General features: G+C 37.9%; 1 protein-coding gene across 7 annotated transcripts in view; it reads left to right on the top strand.

Annotated features, from left to right (window-relative positions):
- LOC132823438 (rap guanine nucleotide exchange factor 6-like) overlaps positions 1 to 24,778 on the top strand; it is a 397,644-nt gene that overhangs the window by 254,686 nt on the left and 118,180 nt on the right. For all 7 annotated transcript variants that reach the window (XM_060837290.1, XM_060837289.1, XM_060837288.1 and 4 more), the window contains 2 exons: positions 2,466 to 2,597; positions 18,089 to 18,269. In XM_060837290.1, the coding sequence (XP_060693273.1) occupies positions 2,466 to 2,597; positions 18,089 to 18,269 (313 nt within the window). The remainder of the gene's footprint in view (positions 1 to 2,465; positions 2,598 to 18,088; positions 18,270 to 24,778) is intronic.

Raw genomic sequence — 24,778 nt, 5'->3', positions numbered from 1 at the left:
TTCTGATTTGCTTTAATTTTGTGGCCAGTTCAAGGGAACCCCCGATCCAGATAGTCATGCTGGCTTCAATCCATAAACAATGATTATTCAGAAAGGCTAAGCAACCAATCATATTGAGGAATTCCCATAATAAATTAAGAAGCAAAAAACACTGATTACCCTTCACCTTTTAATAATTTTGCAGGCAATAATTTAAAGATTGGGATAATAACATGTAGTTCAGGTAAAACACAGTATTGTAAGTTCTTTAAAAAGCCAAAACTGTAGAGTTTGTTTTCACTGTGAGAAATTGCCATGCTATAAATATAAAATTAAGTTTGAGGCCCAGAGATTTTGGCAGAAATTATATGATTGGTACCCTACTAAAAGTTCAGTTGCCTCTCATTCAACATATTGTAACTTATTACTTATAGCATCAAAATGCAAGTTCTTAACAGTAGGTTTCAGAAAATTTCCATCTGCAGGAATTTCAACAGTCAACCCTGTGGAGAATAATGAATTACTGACACTTAACTGCGCATGTGCAAATTCCGTAAGTAGTTGTCAGCTTTACTGGCTACAAAATTGAGTTATATTGAAGGCAGAGGCTGATGTTTTCGCTATCAATGCAACAGCAAAATCTGGGCCGTTATGTTGCTGCTGACAAAATTGTATCACTTACTCTTTAGATCTCTCTGTCTCTCCATTTTTTGAGAATAACTTGTTTATTTTAATTTTTTGGGCTTTCATCTTAATTTAAACCCTAAAACCCGCAGTGGTTATAGTTATCGTCCCTCCAACCTTCTCCTCCTCTTTTTGCCTCTCTCCTTTCTCCATTCCCTTCATTTCCATTTCTCCAAGCCCAGAGTTATTTTCTCACCCTCTGATAGATACATACAACTCATCTACTTCAGTTCCCTTCACTTCTCTTCATTTTTTCTATATATTTTCTTCTATATGTCTGTTTTATTCACGTTATGCAGTAAGTCCCAATTTAACAAGAATATGTAAAAAGAATACAAAAACAAATAAATCACAATGCCAAGTTTTTATGTTTATATGTGTACTCATCAAAATTGGAGATCTATGAGTAGATTGAAGTACTGGCTTGATTATACTTTGAAGGTGGTTGTACTTTTTTTGTGGTGCTGTTAAATGTGTCTCAATGGATCCTTTATGGTTTCAATATATCTGTTCAGAATTGTAAATTATTTTGTTTTTGGTTATGGAAATGTTTCATTCAATTAGGTATCTAAATGTTCATATATATTTCCAGTTAAACAGTTTAAGGCTGTCTTATTTAGAGATCTGTTGTCAAAGGAAAGATGATAGCTAACTTTTGGTGCAGGGTCACAGTTCTATGTATATTTATGGAACTGAAGAAGACTATTTAATTCATAGTTTATATGCAAATTTGTTATTATGGAAGTATAAAGTTAGTGAGCCATTTGAATAAGACAATACTTAGATGTGACTTTTTTTTAATTTAACCATTCCAACTGAACAGTATGAATAGAAAGTTCCTGTGATTGTGGGCCTTTTTTTAAAATGCATATGATTTATGATGGAAATTTAAGGACTCAAGTTTTGTATCAGCCAAGTAGTGAAACTAAGTGATTACAGGTTTTCATCACTAATGATTTACTTAATCATTGATTTCCATCAGTATGCTGTATGAAGATTGTTAGGCACACAGACATTCCTTGGTTGTTTGCGCCCCACTCATGTTTATATTCTCAGCTTAGTTTCACACCTTCATTTACAGCTCTGCATCATCTGCTATCTATTGTCCATCTCCTGTTGCCCACTCCACATTCTTTTCTTTGATGTTTCTGGCTCAGTTATCTTTGTGTTTCAAATTTTCCAGTCTTGGAAGATTAGATACCTCCTCCTTCATTCGTGGAAAGAGGCTTATTCTTCATTGATGCTTTGGATTCTAAATCCATGAATGAAATAACTGCCTTTTCTACTTTGCCAGAACTAAGGCTGAAACCAGTAGCAAAACAAAAGAAATAAGTCAACAAAAGTTATGAATTTCCAAGCTGGATGTAATCATGGCTCTTGTTTGGACAACTCAGATTGGACCATTTCTTTATAGCTAGGCTAGTGTTCTTGTCTTTGAGCTTAAATGAAGCAACGTGCTTTTTCAATGATGAATAAATTGGAAATTGCTTGCTTCAAATTAAGTTCTTCCTTGTTCTATGAACCAAAATATTGGAATGCAAACCTGACTTCGAATCAGTGAAACCTTATACTCAGAGGTATCATACTGTCCATTACAATCATACCAAAGAAATTCACACACTGATGCCAAAGTATAACTTAGTTCTTCCAAAATTCAGTGCCCTCTTTGCAATGCCCTAGTTCATTTAAAATACTATTGGAGAGTTTAGCAAGCATGTCTAAAAGTCTTTAATTTATGTTTTTGGTTCATTTATAAAATTAATGAATTTCTTTTCTCCCCTTCCTCCTCATAATTTTTACAGCTTCCTGCAGATCTTTCCAAGATGCACCTCACAGACAATCCACATCCACAGGTGACACATGTCCCTTCCAGCCAGTCCGGGTGCAGTATTGCCAGTGACTCTGGGAGCAGCAGCCTGTCGGATATCTATCAGGTAAAGTCACAATGAGGAGAAACATTGTAATTACAGTATTAAACTTTTAGTAATTATTTGCACAGATGCACCCTACAAAGTAAAAGTTGCACTTTTAGAACACCTTTAACATAAAGTCCCAAAGTAAAATATGGAGGTTGAGTCAGAAGGAGATTGATGGTTGACTAATATTTTGATCAAGGAGATATATTTTATTTTAAGGAAAAGAGGGAGAGGCATGGATAGGCAGAACAGTTCAGGGACAGAAAACTGGCTGAAGACCTCTTTTACATTGAGGCATGAGCGTATGAAGAATGATTCACGAGACCTCCTGATATAGAATACTGGATTGATATAGGTTTTGTGAAAGTTATAGAGAGAAAGTTAGATTTGGAAAAAAGAGAGTTAGGATTTAAACTAGAAATTTGGAAGGTAGGATATCAGTATGCAATGGATGACTGAGAATGTTTGATGGAGTATTGAGTTTAAAGTAATGAGTTATTTTGGGCAGGGAAAGTCTTTCACTGCTGAAGAAAGTATTTTTTTTGACATTCCATCTGAAGTAATGACCTTCTGTTCAATGTTTAAATCTATTTTACTTAAAATGTCAAATCAATATTTGTTGAAATAATATGTTGCTGCCTTAAAGAATCTAAAATGCCATTGTAACCTTTTAGAATTATGCCCTGACATTAGTTGTAGTATCAGATTTAGGCAGTTTTTATGATCTTTGATGAACCGAGTTAACTAATTGACTCAGAGCTTGTAACTATTCAAATAATATGATATTCTTTACATATATGAGATATTAGTGGCTTTACTTTGAGTATTGTCACCTGCAACTTACTTTTCTTTCTTTAGACTGAAGTATAAATTTGTGCAATGTTCCTGTGAATAATTCTAGGGAACCAAGTAATTTTGTATTATGGATAGAATTGTATACATGGTACTGATTGAGAGAAATTATATCTATTGAGGGGTCATATGCGTTGTCATAATAGTTTGTGGTATCCTGGGTCCTAATCCATGTTGGGTGGAACTACATTCTTAAAAATAAGAACCTACAATAAGACTTTTTTCAATTGAATATTTTGTGACTTAATTTAAATACCATATCTTGGTAATGCTGGTAGTTCCAGCATTCTTTTGAATAAATAAGTTCTCATCAATGATAAATGTAAGGGCTGGACTTTATAAGGAGTAGTAAGTCAGGGTGGAATGTGACTTGGAAGAGAAGTGGCAGGTGTGCCCCCATACGTCTGCTGCCTTCTAGGTCATAGATTTGTAAGTGTTGGTGATGACTTCTTGCCCATTCCTGGATGCAACATACTCTGTATTTGTACTGTGTTATTTTCATTGGCTAGATCTTTATGCACTTTTGATTTTCCAGAGTCCTGAGTCTCACTGGCATCAGGACTACTTATCACTGCTTATGACGTAAATGGCTCGAGTTGCTCACTCATCTCATGATGCAGAATTGCTCCAACACCACCTTAGCTGAACTAATTTGGATCAGTCCCATTAGCTTCAACATAAAATTTTGTTTTCAGCACTCCTTACATCTTTGCAGCAGTTCATCAGTCCAACTCCTTCATCTGCAATTGATTTGGTTTTTAAACCTGGCTAGCTCCCTTGATATTTACTGATTTTTAATCCTTGAGTTTTACTCGCACTGCTGTTGCTCTTCAGTTTGTCTACCAGTTTTGCTGATGGTTGTTGCCATTACCTGAAGCCCTACACTAGATCCTTGAGTTGACATCTGTTGATTCATGGTTGATTCCACTCTCTACTTCATTTTCAATATGCTGCAGTGCATCTATTGTTGCTGCACTTCCCAGACAGTTCCTGGATTCATGTTCATTTTGATGGTAGCCTCCAACATTGGTTTATTGATTCTTCACCTGATCTTACCCTGTCTGCTATTCAACTTCATTAAACCAGTGCATCTCCAACTCAGTGGTTAGCACTACTGCCTCACAACACCAGGGTCCTAGGTTCGATTCCAGCCTTAGGTGTCTCTCTGTGTGGAGTTTGCACATTCTCCCTGTGTCGACATGGGTTTCCTCTGGGTGCTCTGGTTTCCTCCCACAGTCCTAAGATCTGCAGGTCAGGTGAGTTGGCCATGCTAAAGTGCCCATGGTGTTAGGAGCATTAGCCAGAGGGAAATGTGTGTGGATGGGTTACTCTTCGGAGGCTCAGTATGGACTGGTTGGGCCAAAGGGAATGTAATATAATCTTCAGCCCTCAATTCTCTTATGTTATGTAATCCCCATCCTATGCTAACAACTAGGATTTATTCCTTTTAATCTTTGTGTCATTTAAATTTCTTCTCTGCCTCATGTCTATTCAGTTTGGCTGCAGCTGTAATTTGTCTCCAGTTTTTTCTGTCTTGGACCTTGCCAGTCCTCCTTCTCTGCTCCTTCTGTTCACATAACACCTGCCATCTTTCATTTCCAATCATAGACATTCCCTATCCGTACATTCCACCAGATTTAATGCAACACATCAGTACTACTCTACCTTCCTATATTCCTGTTGCCATTTCAGACTTGAATCGCATCTGTATAGATCCACAGTACCCCACTTAGAGGAGCTTCTTGTGAACAGCACCCTTAACTGTACCATCTTTCTCTGACCCCAGCTTTCCTTTCTAGCATGTATACTGTCGTACTGACTATTCCTTGTCCCACTCAGAGTAACACTGCCAGTTATCAACAACTCTGTTATTAGTAATGGTTGTGCTCCAAAACGTTCACTCGTGAACTAATGCAATGTCAGGCTACACCCTATTGTGGACAGTTGTATTATTACTCTGTTTTGCATTCCCTGAATGGTTTTAATCAAAAAAATTCTATGTTCCAGACTGTGCACCCCCTTCTTCCTCCTCCCCACCCCCTTCACCCCACCCCCCTCACCCCACCCCCACCCCCACCAAACCTTGCTGGTTTTTTAGCACCTGCTTTCTCAAATCTGTGGTGGTGTGACTCATGAATTCACACCCTGGTCTCTCCCACTGTTTCTTCAACACCTTCTGCTTCCAGTACTCCACTTTATTCCAACCACTCTCACTTTTCAGTTCTATCCTAAGAATGTTCCGGCAATATCACTCATCAACTTCTATGTGGATGATGACTCATTTTTAGTTGTATAAATTTTCCATTTTGGAAGGTTGAGCCCTGAGTGATAATCCCTTCTAATCCGAACCAGTGAGCTCTTCTAATCATGTTTAATTGCATGATACGAAAGAGTATGTAAACTCATGGCTTTGTTTTGACCTCTTCATTGGATGATTATTAAGCACCTGGTTAAATTGAGTTGATTGAAAAATAACTGTAAAAATTCCATTTTGTAATGTTGAGTCAGTGAAAAGATGCAATAGAGTTCAGAAAAAGAATTGCACTGGGTTAAAGCCAGGAACTATCATGCTAATGTTTGCATGACATTCTTTCTGAGTGGATTTTTGTTGTTGACCAATGTCTGTCAATTTGTATGGATTAAATAACTAAGCTCATTAACGACATAGAATTTATGTAATATTGTGTTCTTTTTATTGTACCTAACATCAATTTCCACCTATTTTGCTACTGTGACTTTTTATTTTCACAGATGTTAGATTTATCACTTCTCTAAATGAGATTGTCAATTGTTGATGCAAGTGTGGACATTTTTATTGCTAAGTTCTTGCATGACTTAAACCCGCGTAACACAAGACATTCCTGTTGGAATAGTCACATTACATCATCTCTCTGGTGCTGTATCCAAAATTAAATCACAGTTGTGAAAGGACTGTGGAGTATATTTTCTACCCATATGATCTTGATTCATGTTGGTAATATGTTGCAACCACAGTATGTAATATTTTACTTACTAAAAGTTCAGAACGGAGAAAGTATGTGGCAGATGTGCCAGTGTGGCGTATTACCCATTATGTTCTAAACTGTTGAACCATCTTGTTATAAAAGTGTGTTTAAACACAAACACTAGATGCAAATCATGTTTTTAATTAGCAGTGGCCAATGTAATGAGAAAATCTAGTTACTTCAGGGGAAATCCATCCTAAAATTAGGCTAATTTACTTCAAACTAATTGTTTGAAGATCTCCCTCGACAGCAGAATTGCTGAAGTGCAGTATTATGAGCTACTGAACCTATTGAGATTTATTACTTTTATTTCTTGGTCTGTGCTGAATTAGCTGATCTCTGCTGTGTGACAGTGAAGAACTACAGTTGTCTGTAGCTTCCCTAATCTATGACAAAGTCAGATTTCTGCATTAGACTCTGTTGGAAAGTATTTGGGACTGGTGACAAATTTGAGTTTGGATGTTTGGTGCCCACTGTTGTCGACTGGACTGCTGAGTACTCTGAAGGATGGCATTTGGACAAAGTATAAAAGGATCACTGCCCACAAAACTACATCTATTGCCTTAGGAAGAAAAAAGGATGAGAGTCTCTCCATTAAGGTAGCATTTAACATTTCACAAAAAGTGTTTAATATTTTTCAGTGAAGGGAAATTTGCAACACATTGAGATTTCTCAACCTCTCAGACCAAATATGTAAAAATATATTTAGCAATCACGTTTTTGTTTTGTGATGAACTGAGTGAGCCAATTGTGAAAATACAGAAGTCTGCAATGATATGCTGGATTTCCTAGAGTAGTGTAGGATGAAGGTCAGGTACTTAATTAGGATTTAGGATTTCAGAAGAGATACCAACCCCACCACCTCTGACTGACATTTATTTCTGTTTGGAATAGCTATATATAGGTTATTTATTTTAGTTGTCCTTGTGTCCATTGCCTCTTCACTAACTGATGTTTTTTTTCGGGGGGGGTGGTGGGGGGTTGGTGGTATTGTCAGTGGCAAATAGAAAACCTGTTTTTTTCTGCTGTTCATTTTGTTAAAATTCACAACATATTTGGATCAGATTTTGGAATTGAATTGTTAATATTTTCCTTTGGTCAGCTTTGTACCCTGCCTTTCCTTGTGTTTGGCAATCATATGTTTTCCATAGATATACTTGTTGGATGAGACATAGGTGAATAATGATAGTTTTATCACATCTAGTTGTAAGGCAAGGATAGAAGAATTTGTGATTCACAAACAGGTAAACTGGAATGTTGGCCCTAATTAGTGACTTCGATAATGTAAATATCATACAAACATGTATTAGCATGTTATTATTTGATAAAAATGTTGTCACTGATAGTGATAAATTGAAAGCAAAGACTAGAATAGATGGATGCTTGATGAAGATGCCAAAGAACCCCTTTCTGTGCTGTAAAGCCTCTGACTGTCTTGCAACAAATAGTTATGTACATGGCACTGCAGTTGCTTTCCTTGTTCCATCTGTTTGTATCATGATCTGACTGTGACTTTTCTTGCTGTTTCCTTTGGACTTGTGCATATTCTCTTTTGAGTCAGTGATGCTGGGTGTGATCTTTGGATTGTACTGGCTTAGAGGGGCCCTTAATTTGGATAGCTTTTGAAGAGCTGACATTCTTAAGCAAAGAAACAACACTGTACACTGGATATGCAGGTTGGCAATGTGAGCTATATTGACCCTGCCTAGAATTTTCTATGTCTATTGCGAACCTTATTCCCTTATTAACTAAGAAATTATTTCCACTGTTCTGCATGACACCATAATTAACTAAAAAGAACACAAAATACCATTAATTCAGTTTTGTATGTCATTAGTGTCAGCAACTTTAAGCAATAACATCTGTATTCACTTAAAAAAAAATCAATGGACATTGCCAAAAAAAGCCAAAGCTGTCAATTTGCATAAGTTCTGTTTTTTTTTAAATTTACTGATTAACACTGGCTCACCACGTAGTTCTAAATCCATCACGTTTGTGTTCTTCAAAATTAGTAGGATTAACATTTTTCAAAGGTTAATTCTACTTCCCCTTTCTTTTTCTGTCTTTCTCATCCCTCTTCCCACCCACCTGAAAAATGATGGCAAAAATGCTAATTTCACCAGTCAGTTTTTTAAAAAGTGTAATTTTGATGATGTGTCATGATTACAAATTAATTCTATTTTTTAATGAAAACTAACCAATTCCTTCTGTTTTCTCCAAAACTCATTGCACCTTTCGTAGATGTTACATATTTAATTGTGAAAAAATTCCAGTATTGTTGATGTTAAGGTCAGCACTGCTCTTCCTGAGGATTCTAATTATGGATGACTTGGGAATGACTTCCTGTTGCTTTGGATGGGAGCAATGAGATCAGGTTCTTCTTATCCCAGTTGTATACCTTTTCATGAAGGTTAAGCAGGAAAAGAACATTCTCTTGCCTGCTGAGAAAGGGATAAGCAGAAACCAATTGTAGGATGCATAGATGGATGCAAGATTTTAAAAAGTAAATAAAAATGCATGAAATGTGTTCATGCAGAACAGTGGAAATAATTTCTTAGTTAATAAGGCAATAAGGTTTGCAATAGACATAGAAAATTCTAGCAGGGTCAATATAGCTCACATTGTCAGCCTGCATATCCAGTGTATAGTGTTGTTTCTTTGCTTAAGAATGTCAGTAATTGTCCTCCAGTACAGTGTAACTTCCTGTAATTGTAAAGGGTTATCCAACTCCCTCTTAAAGTTGTGTACGTCACAAAGCATGGATTTGAGACTGCTTTTTGTAATTATCAACAGGCCCATCCACATATGACAGATATAGGATTAGAGAGGGTTGATTTGGTTATGTCTGCAAAGCATTCAGCTGGCATTTATGTACGGAATGAATGCTTATTTTCCATTTGTTACCTTATTTGAACCTATGCCTATAAAATGATTTATTACAGTTTCTAGATATGCACAGATTAGATTATTTTGTCCAATTGCATGTCTAACATACAAGAAAATCAAGTTCGTATTTAAGGAATCCTAATCAAGCAAATCAGAAATTTGCAGTTATATTCTCATTGCTCAGTATGATATCCACACTGTCAGCAATTTCTTGTCCAGAGATTTCAGATGCAGCATGAGAAGAGTTACAGCTTAGGGAACCTTAGTTATGTTCAGCATCAGCAACATGCATTTAAATAGCCTCTTCAGGTTAGGAAAGCATATCATGGTGTTGCACTAAGCATATTTAGAAGTAATTCAATGCATCAAACAACAACAACTTAAATTTATATATTGCTGTTAAAGTAACAAAACATTTCATGGCACTTCAGAGAAGCATTAGTGAACACAGTTTGACATTAAACTACATAAGGCAATTTTTGGAACAAATGCATAAAGCTTGGACACAGGAGTTTTTAAGGAGTGCCTTAAAGGAGGAGAGTGAGGTAAAGGGGGAGAGTGAGGTAAAGGGGAAGAGAAGCTTGGGGTGAAATTTCACAACATTGGCAACCCTGGCAACTGAAAGTACTGCAAGCATTGCCAAAGCCTTAAAGATTGGGTATTGAAGGAGTCAGAGTTTGGAAGAGTATAGAAATCTAGGAGAATTGTGTCACTGGTGAGCATTAGAGAGATTGGGAAGAGAAAGACCATGGAGAAATTTGAAACCAGGGTCCGAGGTTCGATTCCAGCCTTGGGTGACTGTCTGCATGGAGTTTGCACATTCTCCCTGTGTCTGTGTGGGTTGCCTCCGAGTGCTCCGGTTTCCTCCCACAGTCCAAAGATGTGCAGGTCAGGTGAATTGGTCATGCTAAATTGCCCGTAGCGTTAGGTGCATTAGTCAGAGGGAAATGGGTCTGGGTGGGTTACTCTTCGGAGGGTCGGTGTGGACTTGTTGGGCTGAAGGGCCTGTTTCCAACCTGTAAGGAATCTAATCTAATTTGTATTTTTGCTTCATAACTTCAGCATCCACAGTTTTCACTTTTATTTAAGCAGCAAAACATTTGACACTGGTGATGCTGAAGTAGAGCTGATTGTCTTCAATAAAGCAATTGCAGTCTGACCCCATCTTAGGATTATGAATTAGAGAGAGGACATTCCTAAAGACAGTAACCACATGGACGTCAAAAGTAACGATAAAGAATGGGAAAGAGAAACCATTCCCAGAAAAGCTCTCAGTCTGAGTATATAGAGAATTGTGGATTGGTGACTGAGTCTCGCTGAGCTGGGGAATAGAAAAGAGATGTTGAAGGACGATGACATGGTTGATCTTGGCTAAAGCTGCAAAAAAGGAACAATACCCAAAGTAACAGACAAAGAAAGGGGTTATTTTAATCTGATTATTTTGACCATTTTGCTTCTGTAGGGTGTTTTGCTCAGGCCACAATCAAGAATAGGTTTTTAAAGAGGATTTATGATGATTTTATGAGAGGAGGGTCAGTAACCAAGGGGAGGGAACTATTTTAGCATGTCGGCTAGCATGAGGGCTAGAAAGGCACATTCAATGATCAGCATTTAGTCTGAGTAGGGTCAAGACAGCAGATGACAAGTCTACTGAACAATATAAGCTTGGAAAGGAATCACACCAGTTTCCTCATTTCCCCGCCCACCACAATCTCGGTCCCAAGCCTCCAACTCAGCATTGTCCTCCTGACCTGTCCATCACCTTTCCCATCTATCCACTTCACTCCACTCTCCTCTCCAATCTATCACCTTCTCCCCCATCTTCATCTACCCATTGCATTCTTAGCTCCCCCCGCCCCCGGCCCACAAGCCTCATTCCTGATGAAGGGCTTATGCCCGAAATGTCCATTCTCCTACTGCTAGGATGCAGCCTGGCCTGCTGTGCTTTTCCAGCATCGGCAGTCCTGACTTTCTCCCATTCGGGAAATGTGTAAAAGTGGATAAATCCCCAGGACCTGATCAGATGTACCCTAGAACTCCATGGGAAGCTAAAGAAGTGATTGGTGGACCTCTCGCTGAGATATTTGTATCATCGATAGTCACAAGTGAGGTGCCGGAAGACTGGCTAACATGGTGCCGCTGTTTAAGTACAGTGGTAAGGACAAGCCAGGGAACTATAGACTGGTGAGCCAGACGTCAGTGGTGGACAAGTTGTTGGAGGGATTCCTGAGGGACAGGATGTACGTGTATTTGGAGAGACAAGGATTGATTAGGGATAGTCAGCATGGCTTTGTGCATGGGAAATCATGTCTCACAAACTTGATTTGAGTTTTTTGAAGAAGGAACAAAGAGAACTGATGAGGGTAGAGTGGTAGGTGTGATATATATGGACTTCAGTTAGGCGTTCAACAAGGTTGCTCATGGGAGACTGGTTAACAAGGTCAGGTCTCACGGAATACAGGGAGAACTAGCCATTTGGATACAGAATTGTCTCAAAGGTAGAAGATGGAGGTGGAGTGTTGTTTTTCAGATTGGAGGCCTGTGACCAGTGGAGTGCCACAAGGATCGGTGCTGGTCCACCACTTTTCATCATTTATATAAATGATTTGGATGGGAGCGTAAGAGGTACAGTTAGTAAGTTTGCAAATGTCACTAAAACTGGAGGTGTAGTGGACAGCGAAGGAGGTTACCTCAGATTACAACAGGATCTCGATCAGATAGGCCAATTGGCTGAGAAGTGGCAGATGGAGTTTAATTTAGAATGTGAGGTGCTGCATTTTGGGAAAGCAAATCTTAGCAGGACTTATACACTTAATGGTAAAGTCCTAGGGAGTATTGCTGAGCTAAGAGACCTTGGAGTGCAGCTTCATAGCGCCTTGAAAGTGGAGTTGCAGGTAGACACGATAGTGAAGAAGGCATTCGGTATGCTTTCCTTTATTGGTCAGAGTATTGAGTACAGGAGTTGGGAGGTCATGTTGCGACTGTACAGGACATTGGTTAGGCCACTGTTGGAGTATTTCATGCAAATCTGGTCTCCTTCCTATCGGAAAGTTGTTGTGAAACTTGAAAGGGTTCAGAAAAGATTTACAAGGATGTTGCCAGGATTGGAGGATTTGAGCTATAGGGAGTGGTTGATTAGGCTGGGGCTGTTTTTCCTGGAGTGTCGGAAGCTGAGGTATGACCTTATAGAACATAGAACATAGAAAAATACAGCACAGTACAAGCCCTTTGGCCCTCGATGTTGCGCCGATCCAAGCCCACCTAACCTACACTAGCCCACTATCCTCCATATGCCTATCCAATGCCCGTTTAAATGCCCATAAAGAGGGAGAGTCCACCACTGCTACTGGCAGGGCATTCCATGAACTCATGACTCGCTGAGTAAAGAATCTACCCCCAACATCTGTCCTATACCTACCACCCCTTAATTTAAAGCTATGTCCCCTCATAATAGCTGACTCCATACGTGGAAAAAGGTTCTCATGGTCAACCCTATCTAAACCCCTAATCATCTTGTACACCTGTATCAAGTCACCCCTAAACCTTTTCTCCAATGAAAACAGCCCCAAGTGCCTCAGCCTCTCATACGATCTTCCTACTATACCGGGCAACATCCTGGTAAACCTCCTCTGCACCCATTCCAGTGCCTCCACATCCCTCCTATAGTATGGCGACCAAAACTGCACACAATACTCCAGATGCGGCCACACCAGAGTCTTATACAACTGCAACATGACCTCAGGACTTTGGAACGCAATTCCTCTACCAATAAAAGCCAGTACACCATATGCCTTCTTCACGGCTACTTACCTGGGTGGCAACTTTCAGAGATCTCTGTACATGGACACCAAGATCCCTCTGCTCATCCACAATACCAAGTATCCGACCATTAACCCAGTACCCCATCTTCTTGTTACTCTTATCAAAGTGAATCACTTCACACTTAGCTACATTGAACTCCATTTGCCACCTTTCTGCCCAGTTCTGCAGCTTATCGATATCCCGCTGTAACCTGCCACATCCTTCCTCACTTTCAACAACTCCACCGATTTTCGTATCATCCGCAAACTTGCTCACCCAACCTTCTAGCCCCTCCTCCAGGTCATTTATAAAAATGACAAATAGCAATGGTCCCAAAACAGACCCTTGCGGAACACCACTAGTAACTGCACTCCAAGATGAACCTTTACCATCAGCTACTACCCTCTGTCGTCTTCCAGCCAGCCAATTCCTAATCCACCCTCAATGCCATACCTCTGTATTTTTTGCAGTAGCCTACCATGGGGAGCCTTATCAAACACCTTACTAAAATCCATATACACCACATTGACTGCTTTACCCTCGTCCACCTCCTTAGTCACTTTCTCAAAGAATTCAGTAAGGTTTGTGAGGCACGACCTGCCCTTCATAAAACCATGCTGACTATAGAGGTTTACAAAATCATGAGGGGCATGGATAGGATAAATAGACAAAGTCTTTTCCTTGGGGTGAGGGGGTCCAGAACTAGAGGGCATAGGTTTAGGATGAGAGGATAAAGATATAAAAGAGACCTAAGGAGCAACTTTTTCTCGCAGAGAGTGGTACGTTTATGGAATGAGCTGTCAGAGGAAGTGGTGGAGGCTGGTACAGTTGCAACATTTAAAAGGCATCTGGATGGGTATATGAATAGGAAGGATTTGGAGGGATATGTGCCAGGTGCTGGCAGGTGGGACTAGATTGGATTGTGATATCTGGTCGGCATGGATGAGTTGAACCAAAATGGTCTGTTTCTAGGATGTTTATCTCTATGACTATGACTCATCTATGACTGTCAACAATGGCCCACTGTTCTAACTTGGTGCTAATCTCCTGCCTTTTTCTCTGTAACCCTGAACATTGGATGATTATTTAAATACAAACAAAATACTCCTCAATGCCACAATTGAATCTGCCTTCACCACACTTTCAGATGGTGCATTCTGTGTCCTAATTGCTTTTAGGAAAGCATCATTTTCCCCTCCATTTGCATCTTTTGCAAAGCTCTTTAAGACTTTGCCTTCTTAATTAAAAGTGGAAACAGTTTCTATCTACCTACCTACTCTGTCTAGACCCATCATGACTTTGAAACTTCTATCAAATTTAGCCTTTTCCTATCCAAGGAAAGCAGTGCCAACTTAGATATTTCCATCTGACTGAAGAGCCTCATCTTAAAAAAACATTCTCATCAACCTCTTCTGCACTCTCTTCAATGAATTCACATCATTCCTCAAATATGGCATATAGAACTGTACATAACATTCCACCTCAGATCTAACTGGTGCCTTATACAAGCTAATCATAACTTTCCTTCTGTTGTACTGTATGTCCCTGTTAGGAGGAGAAAGTGAGGACTGCAGATGCTGGAGATCAGAGCTGAAAATGTGTTGCCGGAAAAGCGCAGCAGGTCAAGCAGCATTCAAAGAACAGGAGAATCGACGTTTCGGGCATAAGTCCCTGTTAATAAAGCTTAGAATACATTATACTATATTACCTATTTCTCTTCCAATCCTGCCACATCTTTTGACTTATGTGCATATGCACCCAAGAGTTGAGGTAGCTGGGTGAAAAATTAGAAACCAGGACAAGTTCAGCATTATAATTGAGGGAGCACTGAGTAAAATTTAATAAACATTGGACTGGATGGTTGGCTGGATTGCAATGGTAAAAACAGTTCAACATTTGGTTTGGTCTTGTGATAAATAGTGACTTAAAATATCCTTCTAATTATTGGAACTGCAGGTGGAGGGACAGGATCTAAAGCGAAGTGTGTTGTTGGAAAAGGGGGACTTGGACATGTGTAGGCTTCTAGGATGAACCTGGAATACTTGTTTTGGTGAATGTGAACAGGCCTAATTATTTTTAATGCAGTTCCACACATTGGGCAACTTATATTTCCATCAGTTGTATGTCAGGGATGGTCAGTTTTGTGCCCCTTCAAATTGAAGGAGTGACCATGGAACCATAGAAGGCTAGGACTTGCACCATGAACAAAAACATCAAAAGGTGGAGGTTATCAAGGGTTTAAGCAAATTAATTGCAGGAAGGTTATTGAGAATGTGAGGCCTAAGGACTGGTAGTTTGTACCTTTTAAAGTACACTTGTGAATGAGGCTTGAGTGGAATACTTTTATCAAGTTAGATACAAAGACGTAGCGATGGAAGTAGCCCGGGAGCTGTGAACAATGAGGAGTGCAGTAAAATGATTGGAGATGTGGTTTTGTCTGTGATGAAGACAATGCGTGCAAAGACACCATGTAAAATGGTAAAAGTGGTGGGGGTATACTCAGATTATGGATAGGAGAGATTATTTGTTAAGGCATTTTTTTTTAGTAAAATCCATGCAGTGCAGAAAGTGACCACTTGACCCATCAAATCTGCACTGACCCTCCAAAGAGCATTCCAGCCCATTATCCTGTCCCCGAGCTCTACATTTCCGATGGCTGATCCACCGAGCCTGCACAACCCTGGTCACTAGGCAATTTAGCGTGGCAATCCACCTAATCTACACATCTTTGAATATCGGACAAAAACAGAGCACCCAATGGAAACCCACACAGCCAAGGGGGAAGAATGTGCAAACTACATACAGTCAATCGCACAAGATTGGAATCGAACTCTGATTCCTGGCACAGTGAGGTAGCTTTGCTAACCAGTGAACCACTGTGTATAATCAGTCCTTGTACTGCATGGCCTGATGCAAGATTTTGATGTACTCTGCCATCGTTTTTTTTCTGTGAGTTGTTTAGTGATTTTACATTTGACATTGTGCCTGTCACAGCTTTCCAAGCAGCTTGAAAAACAGTTTTATCAGCTGCAGATTAATATGAAAATAAATCTCATGTCCAACAGCTGATTTGATCCTTTTAAATTCCTTTATGTGATCATAAAAATTTAACAAGACCAAGTTAATAAAAACAAAAAGAGCAGAGGGCTGAATCTGCATGCAAGGGAATAATTTCCACAAAGAAATTGGCAAATCAGATCCTGTATTGTCAGATAGTAAAAGCTATAATTGATTAAAGTGGAGATTGAGAAGAGCTCTGCAGGTGAATTGTTTAAAAATAATGATATTAGCTGGCATTGAATATTATTATGTTGTTCAGCTTCTTTGTTTCACCTTAATTTTCAAGCTTAGGTCTGGCATAAAGAATTTAATGCTGAGATATCTAGAAACATTTGCAGCATGCTCGGGAATTGAACAGCTATTGATTTTAACACATGTTGTCGTCCAATTTGCCTGCATATAAAGCACAAGAGCAGAATATGTTGGATCTTGAATTGGGCTTCAACTGCCAACAAAATTAATAAACAGTGAAAGAACAAGTGTGTAGTAGTGATAAACAAACATGTGTTAATTTTAGCTATCTAATACTATATTAGAAAATAATAAATGGCAAGAGTTGCAAAACCCTGAATTATACTGTGAATGATATCCTACCATCAGAATTTTTTTTCCTTTTTTTCACTGAAGCCTGTATGTTTTAGGCCTTCAGATAAACTCCATAATTGAGCAAGGTAGGTGGATAGGTAAGGTAATTTTAAAGAAGAGTGATTTGGATTGTGCAACTTTTAACATTGTCTTTTTAAAGCTGCAATGGAACAAATTTGAATTAAGCATCACAAACCTTCCCTTCAGCTTCAGAAGTGATGAAATTAATTAAGATCAGTAAAAAAAACTATTAAAAAAGAAGTGGATTCTGATTTCAATGAAATTGTTAATTTTTAATTTGGTAACAGGATAAAACTTCCATTGCCATGCTGAATGTTAAAAAAAATGTTTAAACCATGTAGCCAGCCCTAAGTAGCATTTGATATTAGTGCAAAGAATTTAATTGATGCAAATATTGCGAATATTAGCTTCAAAGAATATAATTAACACTGATTTTTGTATTGATACTGAGGAAATATTAAATTTTATCTTCTGCAACGATATTGGGGTATTTTTATTATAAGCCTTTCCCAACATTATATAATATCGCAATTTTGTTCAGTAATGGTGACTTTGTTCTTCATTGTTTATAAACATATTGGAAGTATTTTTGTTCTGAATTGTGAAAATGCAGTAAATCGAATGTCTTAAAATGGATAAGAGAAATGAAAACAACACTATTTTATAAATTAATATTCAGTGATACTGGGATTGAAAAGGCATCTGTTGCAATTAGAACCAATAATTGCACCAATTGAAATTGTTGTACAATCTGGAAATTGAAGAATTCTATGGAAACTTTATGGTAAGACATCCCATCCCACAATTTAAGTTTACTTTGCTCACCAGTCAAGGTGGTAATTTCAATTATTAAATTAGTTCTGCCAATAATATTTTTAGAATATTAATTATTGTAGTCTATTGGAAAGAAACTGGTTTTGAAAATGTAATAGTGAATAAATACTTAAAAGTATAAACTCAGATCTAAAAAAATTTCATTTTTGGATAAATACAACTATAATGTTCACTAAATTGAAAACTGTAATTCACAAGTCCAGCCATACTGCTTATTTGTGACATCTCTGCAATTCAGTTTTCATTTCTTGTTCTCTGAGCATAAGAATATTTCTGAGAGACATTTGCTTTCTGAGTAAAAGATAATTTTTATAACAAATGCTAGCAGCAATAATGTATAAAGTTAATATTTTGATTTGAATGATTAAAAGTAGCTAAAATCAAAACAACAGTGAATAGCTCAGTTTTTCAGAGGAATGTGGTATTTCATGGCAGAAATCATTCACAAATTATTTCTTGCTGCAGGCTACAGAGAGCGAAATGGGGGATGTAGATCTTTCGGGTCTTCCTGAAACAGCTGTAGATTCTGAAGAAGAGGAAGAAGACGAAGAAGATATTGATCGAGCATCTGATCCACTGATGGGCAGGGATGTTGTTAGGGAGTGTCTGGAGAAGGATCCAGCAGACAGAACTGACGATGATATTGGTATGATTTCAGAAATTATCTTTCTTTTATCATCCCCTTCTATTCTCATATCCATTTTCATGGAATTTGTCAGTCTGACTCTTTTGTTACATTAAGAATGTACTGAACTTTAATTTACAGTTGGCTAACCTGTTGATAAAAATCCTAGAATACATATAACTTTTACTGACCCCACCCAAGTAGTATTGCTTTTGTCATCTTCTAGTTGCCGTTTATTCATGTATTGTAGCCAACATTAAACTTTGTGCTTTGAACATTTCAGGCTGACCTTATTATCATTGACATCCTGTCTTATCCAAGTCACTACAAACAATAAAAGCTAGGTTTGTTTTTGGACACTCGTCTGCTATATCTGAATGTTGATTTTAGTAATCTGAGGTTTCAGCTTCATGTCTCTTTTTATGTATCGTAATGTTGCTGGTCATGTAGATGGATCGGTCAGTATCCAAAGATGTCCGAGAAAGGGAATTATTGTAGATCTTGATCCATTGTCAGGCCTAGTGCTGGTAAGGGTAGATAGGCCCTACACTCTTATTTCTTCCCTTACTGAGGACAGTGGATGCTCTACGATCCATTTTTGGCATTTGAGGTAGTGCAACATGCTGATTGGTTGTTTGTTCAATCAGATGACCAAATTGAGGTTATGATGCAACTCACTGCACTTGGGCTGAAAGAATGTTCGCCACTGTGATGCCAGCAGAGACCTGCAGTTAGCTTCAATTGTTCGGTGGGGTAGGGGAAGGTGGTACTGAGTCCAGGAAAGCAACAACACAAAATATTTCCATGTAACAAGGAGGAATGCAATCTGCACCTTCATAACTCAAATAATGCACAACAGTGTCACACATTTTCTGCTGTTTCCAGATTGGAACATCTAAAAACATTATTTGCAATGTTTGTGTCACGAGCTGCACCCAACTCCCGAACAGTTGCAGTGGGGCTATAATAATATTAGTACACCTTCACTTTTCTAAAAAGCCTCAGATGTTTTGCAGGCATATATTGAGACAACCAACAACAGTAGATCCCTGCAAACTTTACAGCAAATTGAATGTCTTGACTCTAGGAGGTGGCTCGAGGTCCTATTTTTAGACCCTTACTGCCCCTGACTGATTTTTCTTCCCAAGTGAAAATCGTTCCAACAGTTTTGTTCAGACTCATTTCAGATGTTCACTCTTTAGTGATTGGAATGAGGTCAGCCTGGTGGATATCAGTTTCCTCATTTGGGCTGTTAACCTGGTCCAATCAGGGAGTCCTGGTTGACAGAGATAAACACAAATGTTTTGATGATGAGATACTGGATTTTGTGAAGTTATTTTGTATCCTCCTCCCATTTTGTTTTGTTCTCTTTGCTCTTCTTTTACCATTTCTGGTCCTTTTGTGTTCTCTTCCAAATTAGATATTTTGTTGTTCTTTCAATATTTCCATTATCAGCAAAATTTGTTTTTATCACCTAGCTTTCATATATTAAATAAGTTAATCAGCCCAATAGCTATGTTCTCCATATTCTTCCTTTTTACAAATGTTGCTTAAGTTATCACTTCAGGTTGAAGATGCACACCAGAAACGTACATCTATCATCAACTATTTATGAATATTGTCTGACTTGTGTATTTCAAATTTTATTTTTATCTGTACTTAAAAAGATTTTATCTGCAGTATTCCATTCTTGTAGTGCTTGATGGCCCTTACTGTGAAACATCTATAAACCATATACAGAACAACCTCGATTATCCAAAAGAGATAGACACAGAGTACAGGTAGAAGATCCTTTATTCGAAATGCTCGGACCAGCTGTTTTTTTGGAATTTGCAATTGTTTGGTTTTCAGAATGTGACCGTTTAATGGTGAAATTATTAAACATCTTACCAGAGAAGCAGACCTCTAACTAAGAATGTGCTTGGCCATGACACCCCCCCCACGTCTCCTCTGAGTGACACGCATTGAGTGGATGTCGGCTTGGAAGTGTTCAGAGAGAAACCTCAGGCCTGTCAGCGCTTGGCCATTCTCTCTCTCTCTCTCTCTCTCTCTCTCTCTCTCTCAAGTTGGTGTTGCCTTGGGGACGTTCATAGAGAAACCCCGGGCCTGTTGGTGCTTGGCCATACACCCCCATGTTGCATCTGAATAGCACACATCAAGTCGGTGTCGACTTGTGTTGATTGTTCACTCGCCAAACAACCTTGGTAATGAGGAAAAGAACTTGACAAAAAAAAACTTCAGATTTCGAAGTTTTTCAGTTTTTGGACGTTCTGATTAAAACATCTTCTTCCTGTATTTTGTTTAGATAACTGAGAGTTTGGATAACGGATAGCATTTTTAACGGGACCTTGAGATCTAGTTTAGATAATCTAAAATTCGGATAATTGAGATTGTTTTGTATTTGACTCGGTTTGTTGCATTCTTGTCTCTGACTTAAATGCCTTCAATTCAATCCCCACACCAGAGATGTAAGCACAACGTAGGCTAATATGTCAGTGTACCACTGTGGAAGTTCTTCGTTCAGAGATTGTCTTTCGTAGATGAGTAAACTCATGTAGAATAGCAATGCTGGACATTTTACATTCACTTGAATTTTGTTCCCATTCTTCATACTACTCTTAATTTCATATTTGACTGTTCCAGTGCTCAGTAGCTGATCTCTTATGTTTTATCATTTGTAAACTTGAGGTTATCCAAAACTCTCTTCCTATCTTAATCCACAGGAAGTCCTATTTCCCTATCATTCCTGCATTTGCTGACCTACAGTGGCTCCCTGACAAGCAATGTTTTGACTGAAATATTTTATCTTTTTACCAGATGTTTCCACAATCCTGCCCTCCCTATCTCTGTCACTTCCTGCAGCCCCACAACCTTATTATACACTTTGTCGACTTTTACATTATCTTGCATTGAGTAGTTCAATCTGAAAATTTGAATAAGGGAAATTATGAAGGCACAAGGCACAAATTAGCTGAGGTGGATTAGGAAAATAGAATAAAAGACATGACTGTACATAGGCAATGATTATTTTTTAAAGAACTATTACTTACAGCTACTAGACATTTTATCAGAATACAAAATCTCGAAATAAGGTCAGTTAACTATGACTGACAAAAGAAGCTCAGGATTGCTTACGATTAAAACTAAAGCCCTATAGAATTGCTGAAGAGTAGATCTGGGAACTGGAATGGTTTTAGAATATAGCAATGGAGGGTAAAGAAACTGATCTGGAAAGATAGGATGGAATTTATAAGTTAATCTAACAAAAAAAAGTCTTTAAAACTTCTATAGATGCATTAAAAAAACAAACATTTGATTAAAACCGACGTGAGTTTGTTACAGGCAGATGGGGGGTAGAGGAAAATGCAGCAAAGCTAAATAATTACTTTTGTGTCTGTTTTCACAGAGGAAGATACCAGAAATCTCCCAATACTAGAGAGCCAAGTGGCTAGGGAAAATGAGAAGTTGAAGGAAATTAGTATTAAAAAGATTATACTGGAGAAATTAACAGAGTTGATAAATCCCCAGCACCTAATAATCTACACCTCAGAATGTTGAAGGAGGTGGCTATAGAAGTCGCCAATATATTTGATTATGTTCTAAAATTCTATAGATTCCAGAATGATTCCTGCAGATTAGAAGGCAACACATCACCTCACTATCAAAGAATGGAATGGGAGAGGAAAGTGGGAACAAACAGAACTAGTTCGCCTTACATCAGTAATATTAGGGGAAATGCTAGAATCTTTTATAAAAGACATGATAAACAGATAATAGATCATAATTATCTATTTGGACATAATCAAACTTGTTGCAGGCCTTTTGAAGATGTTGTTAACAAAATTGCTCGAAGAGACCAGAGTTACAATGTATATTTAGATTTTCAGAAGTCTTTTAATGTTCTCCACAAGATGCTGTTAACAAAATTAAATTATATGGGCTAGGAGGTAATACACTGGTATAGATTAGTGATTGGCTAATAGACAGAAAACAGAATGTAAGAATAAATGGGCCAATCTTGCATCAGCAGGTTGCGACTAGTGGGGTACCAGAAGGAACTGGACTTGAGGTCCCAGTTGTTCACAATATAAATCAGCGGTTTTGAGGTTGGAACAAGATTTGCAGATGATACAAAATTAAATGGGAATGTGTGCATGGAGAAGATGTAAAGTGGTTTCAAGAGAAGTTAGACTGGCTTGGTTACTTGGCAAGAACATGGCAGATGGAATATAATATGGGAAGAATGTGATGTTATCCACTTTGATAGGAAGAACATGTGTGCAATGTTTTCTTAAATGTTATGAGAATAGAAAGTTATTTTTTATTAGAATTTGATTTTCATTAGAATTAAATTTTATTTGTCACATATACTCAAGTACAGGAATTCAGGAGTACAGTGAAAAGTGTACGAAGTTGCTATTCTATAGTGCCATCTTAAAATATAAACCCAGAAGTTTTTTTAAAAAAATGAAAGAAACTGCCAAAAGAAAATGGAAAAGTCCAGATTTTTAAGTCTAATCTTCAGTGACCCAAGTTTCCTTGAGTCACTTAAAGCTCTCGTGCAGGTGTAGTAAGCTATCAGGAGAGCTAATGGAATGTTAGCCTTTATTGCAAGAGGAATTGAGTATAGGAAAAGTGAATTCTTGCTTCTGTTATACAGGAGCTTTGTTATACTGCACTCTGTAATTTTAGTCTGATTTTGGGAAGACGTTTTTGCCATAGAGAGAGTGCAATGAAGGTTCATCAGAACTGCTCCCAGGATGTCAGGACATCTATGAAGTGAGATTAGGCAAACTAGGCCTGTATTCTCTAGAGTTTAGAAGAATGAGAAATGATCTCATTGAAATTTACAAAATACTGAATGGGATAAACGAGCTAGATGCCAATAAGATGTTGCCTTTAGTTCGGAAGCATAGAACCAGGGAGCAAAGATGACGATGATGCTGCTTGGGTCTGAGACTGTGTTTTTCACTCAAGATTGAGCTGGGCTGGGTAAAAGGCAATAAAATGACCTACTAAAACAGAAATTGGTCAAAAACCTCAGCAGGTCTGGCAGCATCTCTGAGTGAAAACAAAGTTAACATTTAAGGTCAGGTGACCCTTCTTCACCAATTTCTGTCTTTTGTTTCTGATTTCCAGCATCCACAGTTTTTTGTTATTAAAATGACCAACTCCTTTCCTGCATTCCCATGATACTTGCACTCTAATTCTGGTCTGTTATACAATTCCAGTTTTTCAATTGCTCCACCCTTGGTTTTGCGGTTGTGAGATTTTTCTTGAATTCCTTCCCTATACCTCTGTGCTTCCCTTCCTTTTTGTTGAATATACTTTTTAAAAATCTGGTTCTTGGACTTGGCTTTTAACTCATCTGACCCAGTTTTTATGTCTAGTGTCATGCATTCTTATATTACTCCTGAGAAGTGGCTCAGGAGGACATTTAATTATGTTACAAGGTGTTGTTTACATCAATATATGATAACGTGACCAAATTTTGTTCACAACAATACGACTGAAACAAAATGTTTTGCCATATATCTTATTTCGTTTTGTGGGACTGTTGAGTAAATTGTCTGTTTTGTTTACTTACTTTATCGCAATGATTACACTTCAAAGTACTTAATTGACTAAAGTGCTTTCGGACTTACTGGAATCCCTAATTAAATGCAAATTGAAGTAGAAAGAGAAAATCTTTGCTGACTGCCCACTTATCTGTGGCTTTCAAAATATTTTAAAACTCGGCCAAAAAGGCAAAGATATGGATTCTGTCACCATTTTTGCCACATCTTGGAATCTTAATCTAAAATATTCATCAAGTATAGTACTGTGTTTGCACTTTTACCCACAAGTAACTTTTTATAAGTTTCAGATCCTGCTGAGGATCATAATTTTGTTTTTAGCTGTTATTTTCTTATCTAGAATGCAGTTTCTCTCTCACTCAGAGTGGCCAGCGGCATTTTAGGTCATAATTTTTTGGCTGCATTCTCTTTCCCCTGTATCCTCATCTTGTGATCTCCAATCTCTCATTTGACACTCCCCAACCCTTTTGATGATTATTTATGAATGTATACAGCTGAAACTGATCAATAGATATTCTCTATAGTACCTGGAATATTTGATTAGATTATAATTTCCAAAATGACTTATAAGCTGGCTGTAGTGTGGGTACATTTTTAAGCAAAAATGACCAGAAAAGGTCCAATTTGAAATATTGAACAACTCCAACATTACTTTCAATCCCTCTACTTTTAACTTTAGCTTAAATTCTATAAAAAGCATTTTAATCCAAAATTACTCAACGTTTTATCTTTTCAAACAAAAAGTGGAAATTTACAATTCTTAAAAACAAATTGATGCCTTTGGCACACAAAAATTCCTCAATTTTTTCCTCCGGTAGTAAATGACATTATAGAAACAGGATGTGTTCTGTTCACTAACTTGGAATAATATGCACAGACAATAAAATAATTGACAAGTCAAGTTCAACAAAGATGAATGTGAAATAGTATCTTCTGGCAGGAAAAGCAGGCAGT

This window comes from Hemiscyllium ocellatum, chromosome 16 (genome assembly GCF_020745735.1).
Source record: "Hemiscyllium ocellatum isolate sHemOce1 chromosome 16, sHemOce1.pat.X.cur, whole genome shotgun sequence".
Classification (NCBI taxonomy): Eukaryota; Metazoa; Chordata; class Chondrichthyes; order Orectolobiformes; family Hemiscylliidae; genus Hemiscyllium; species Hemiscyllium ocellatum.
This window is presented reverse-complemented; position numbering and strand designations above follow the sequence as displayed.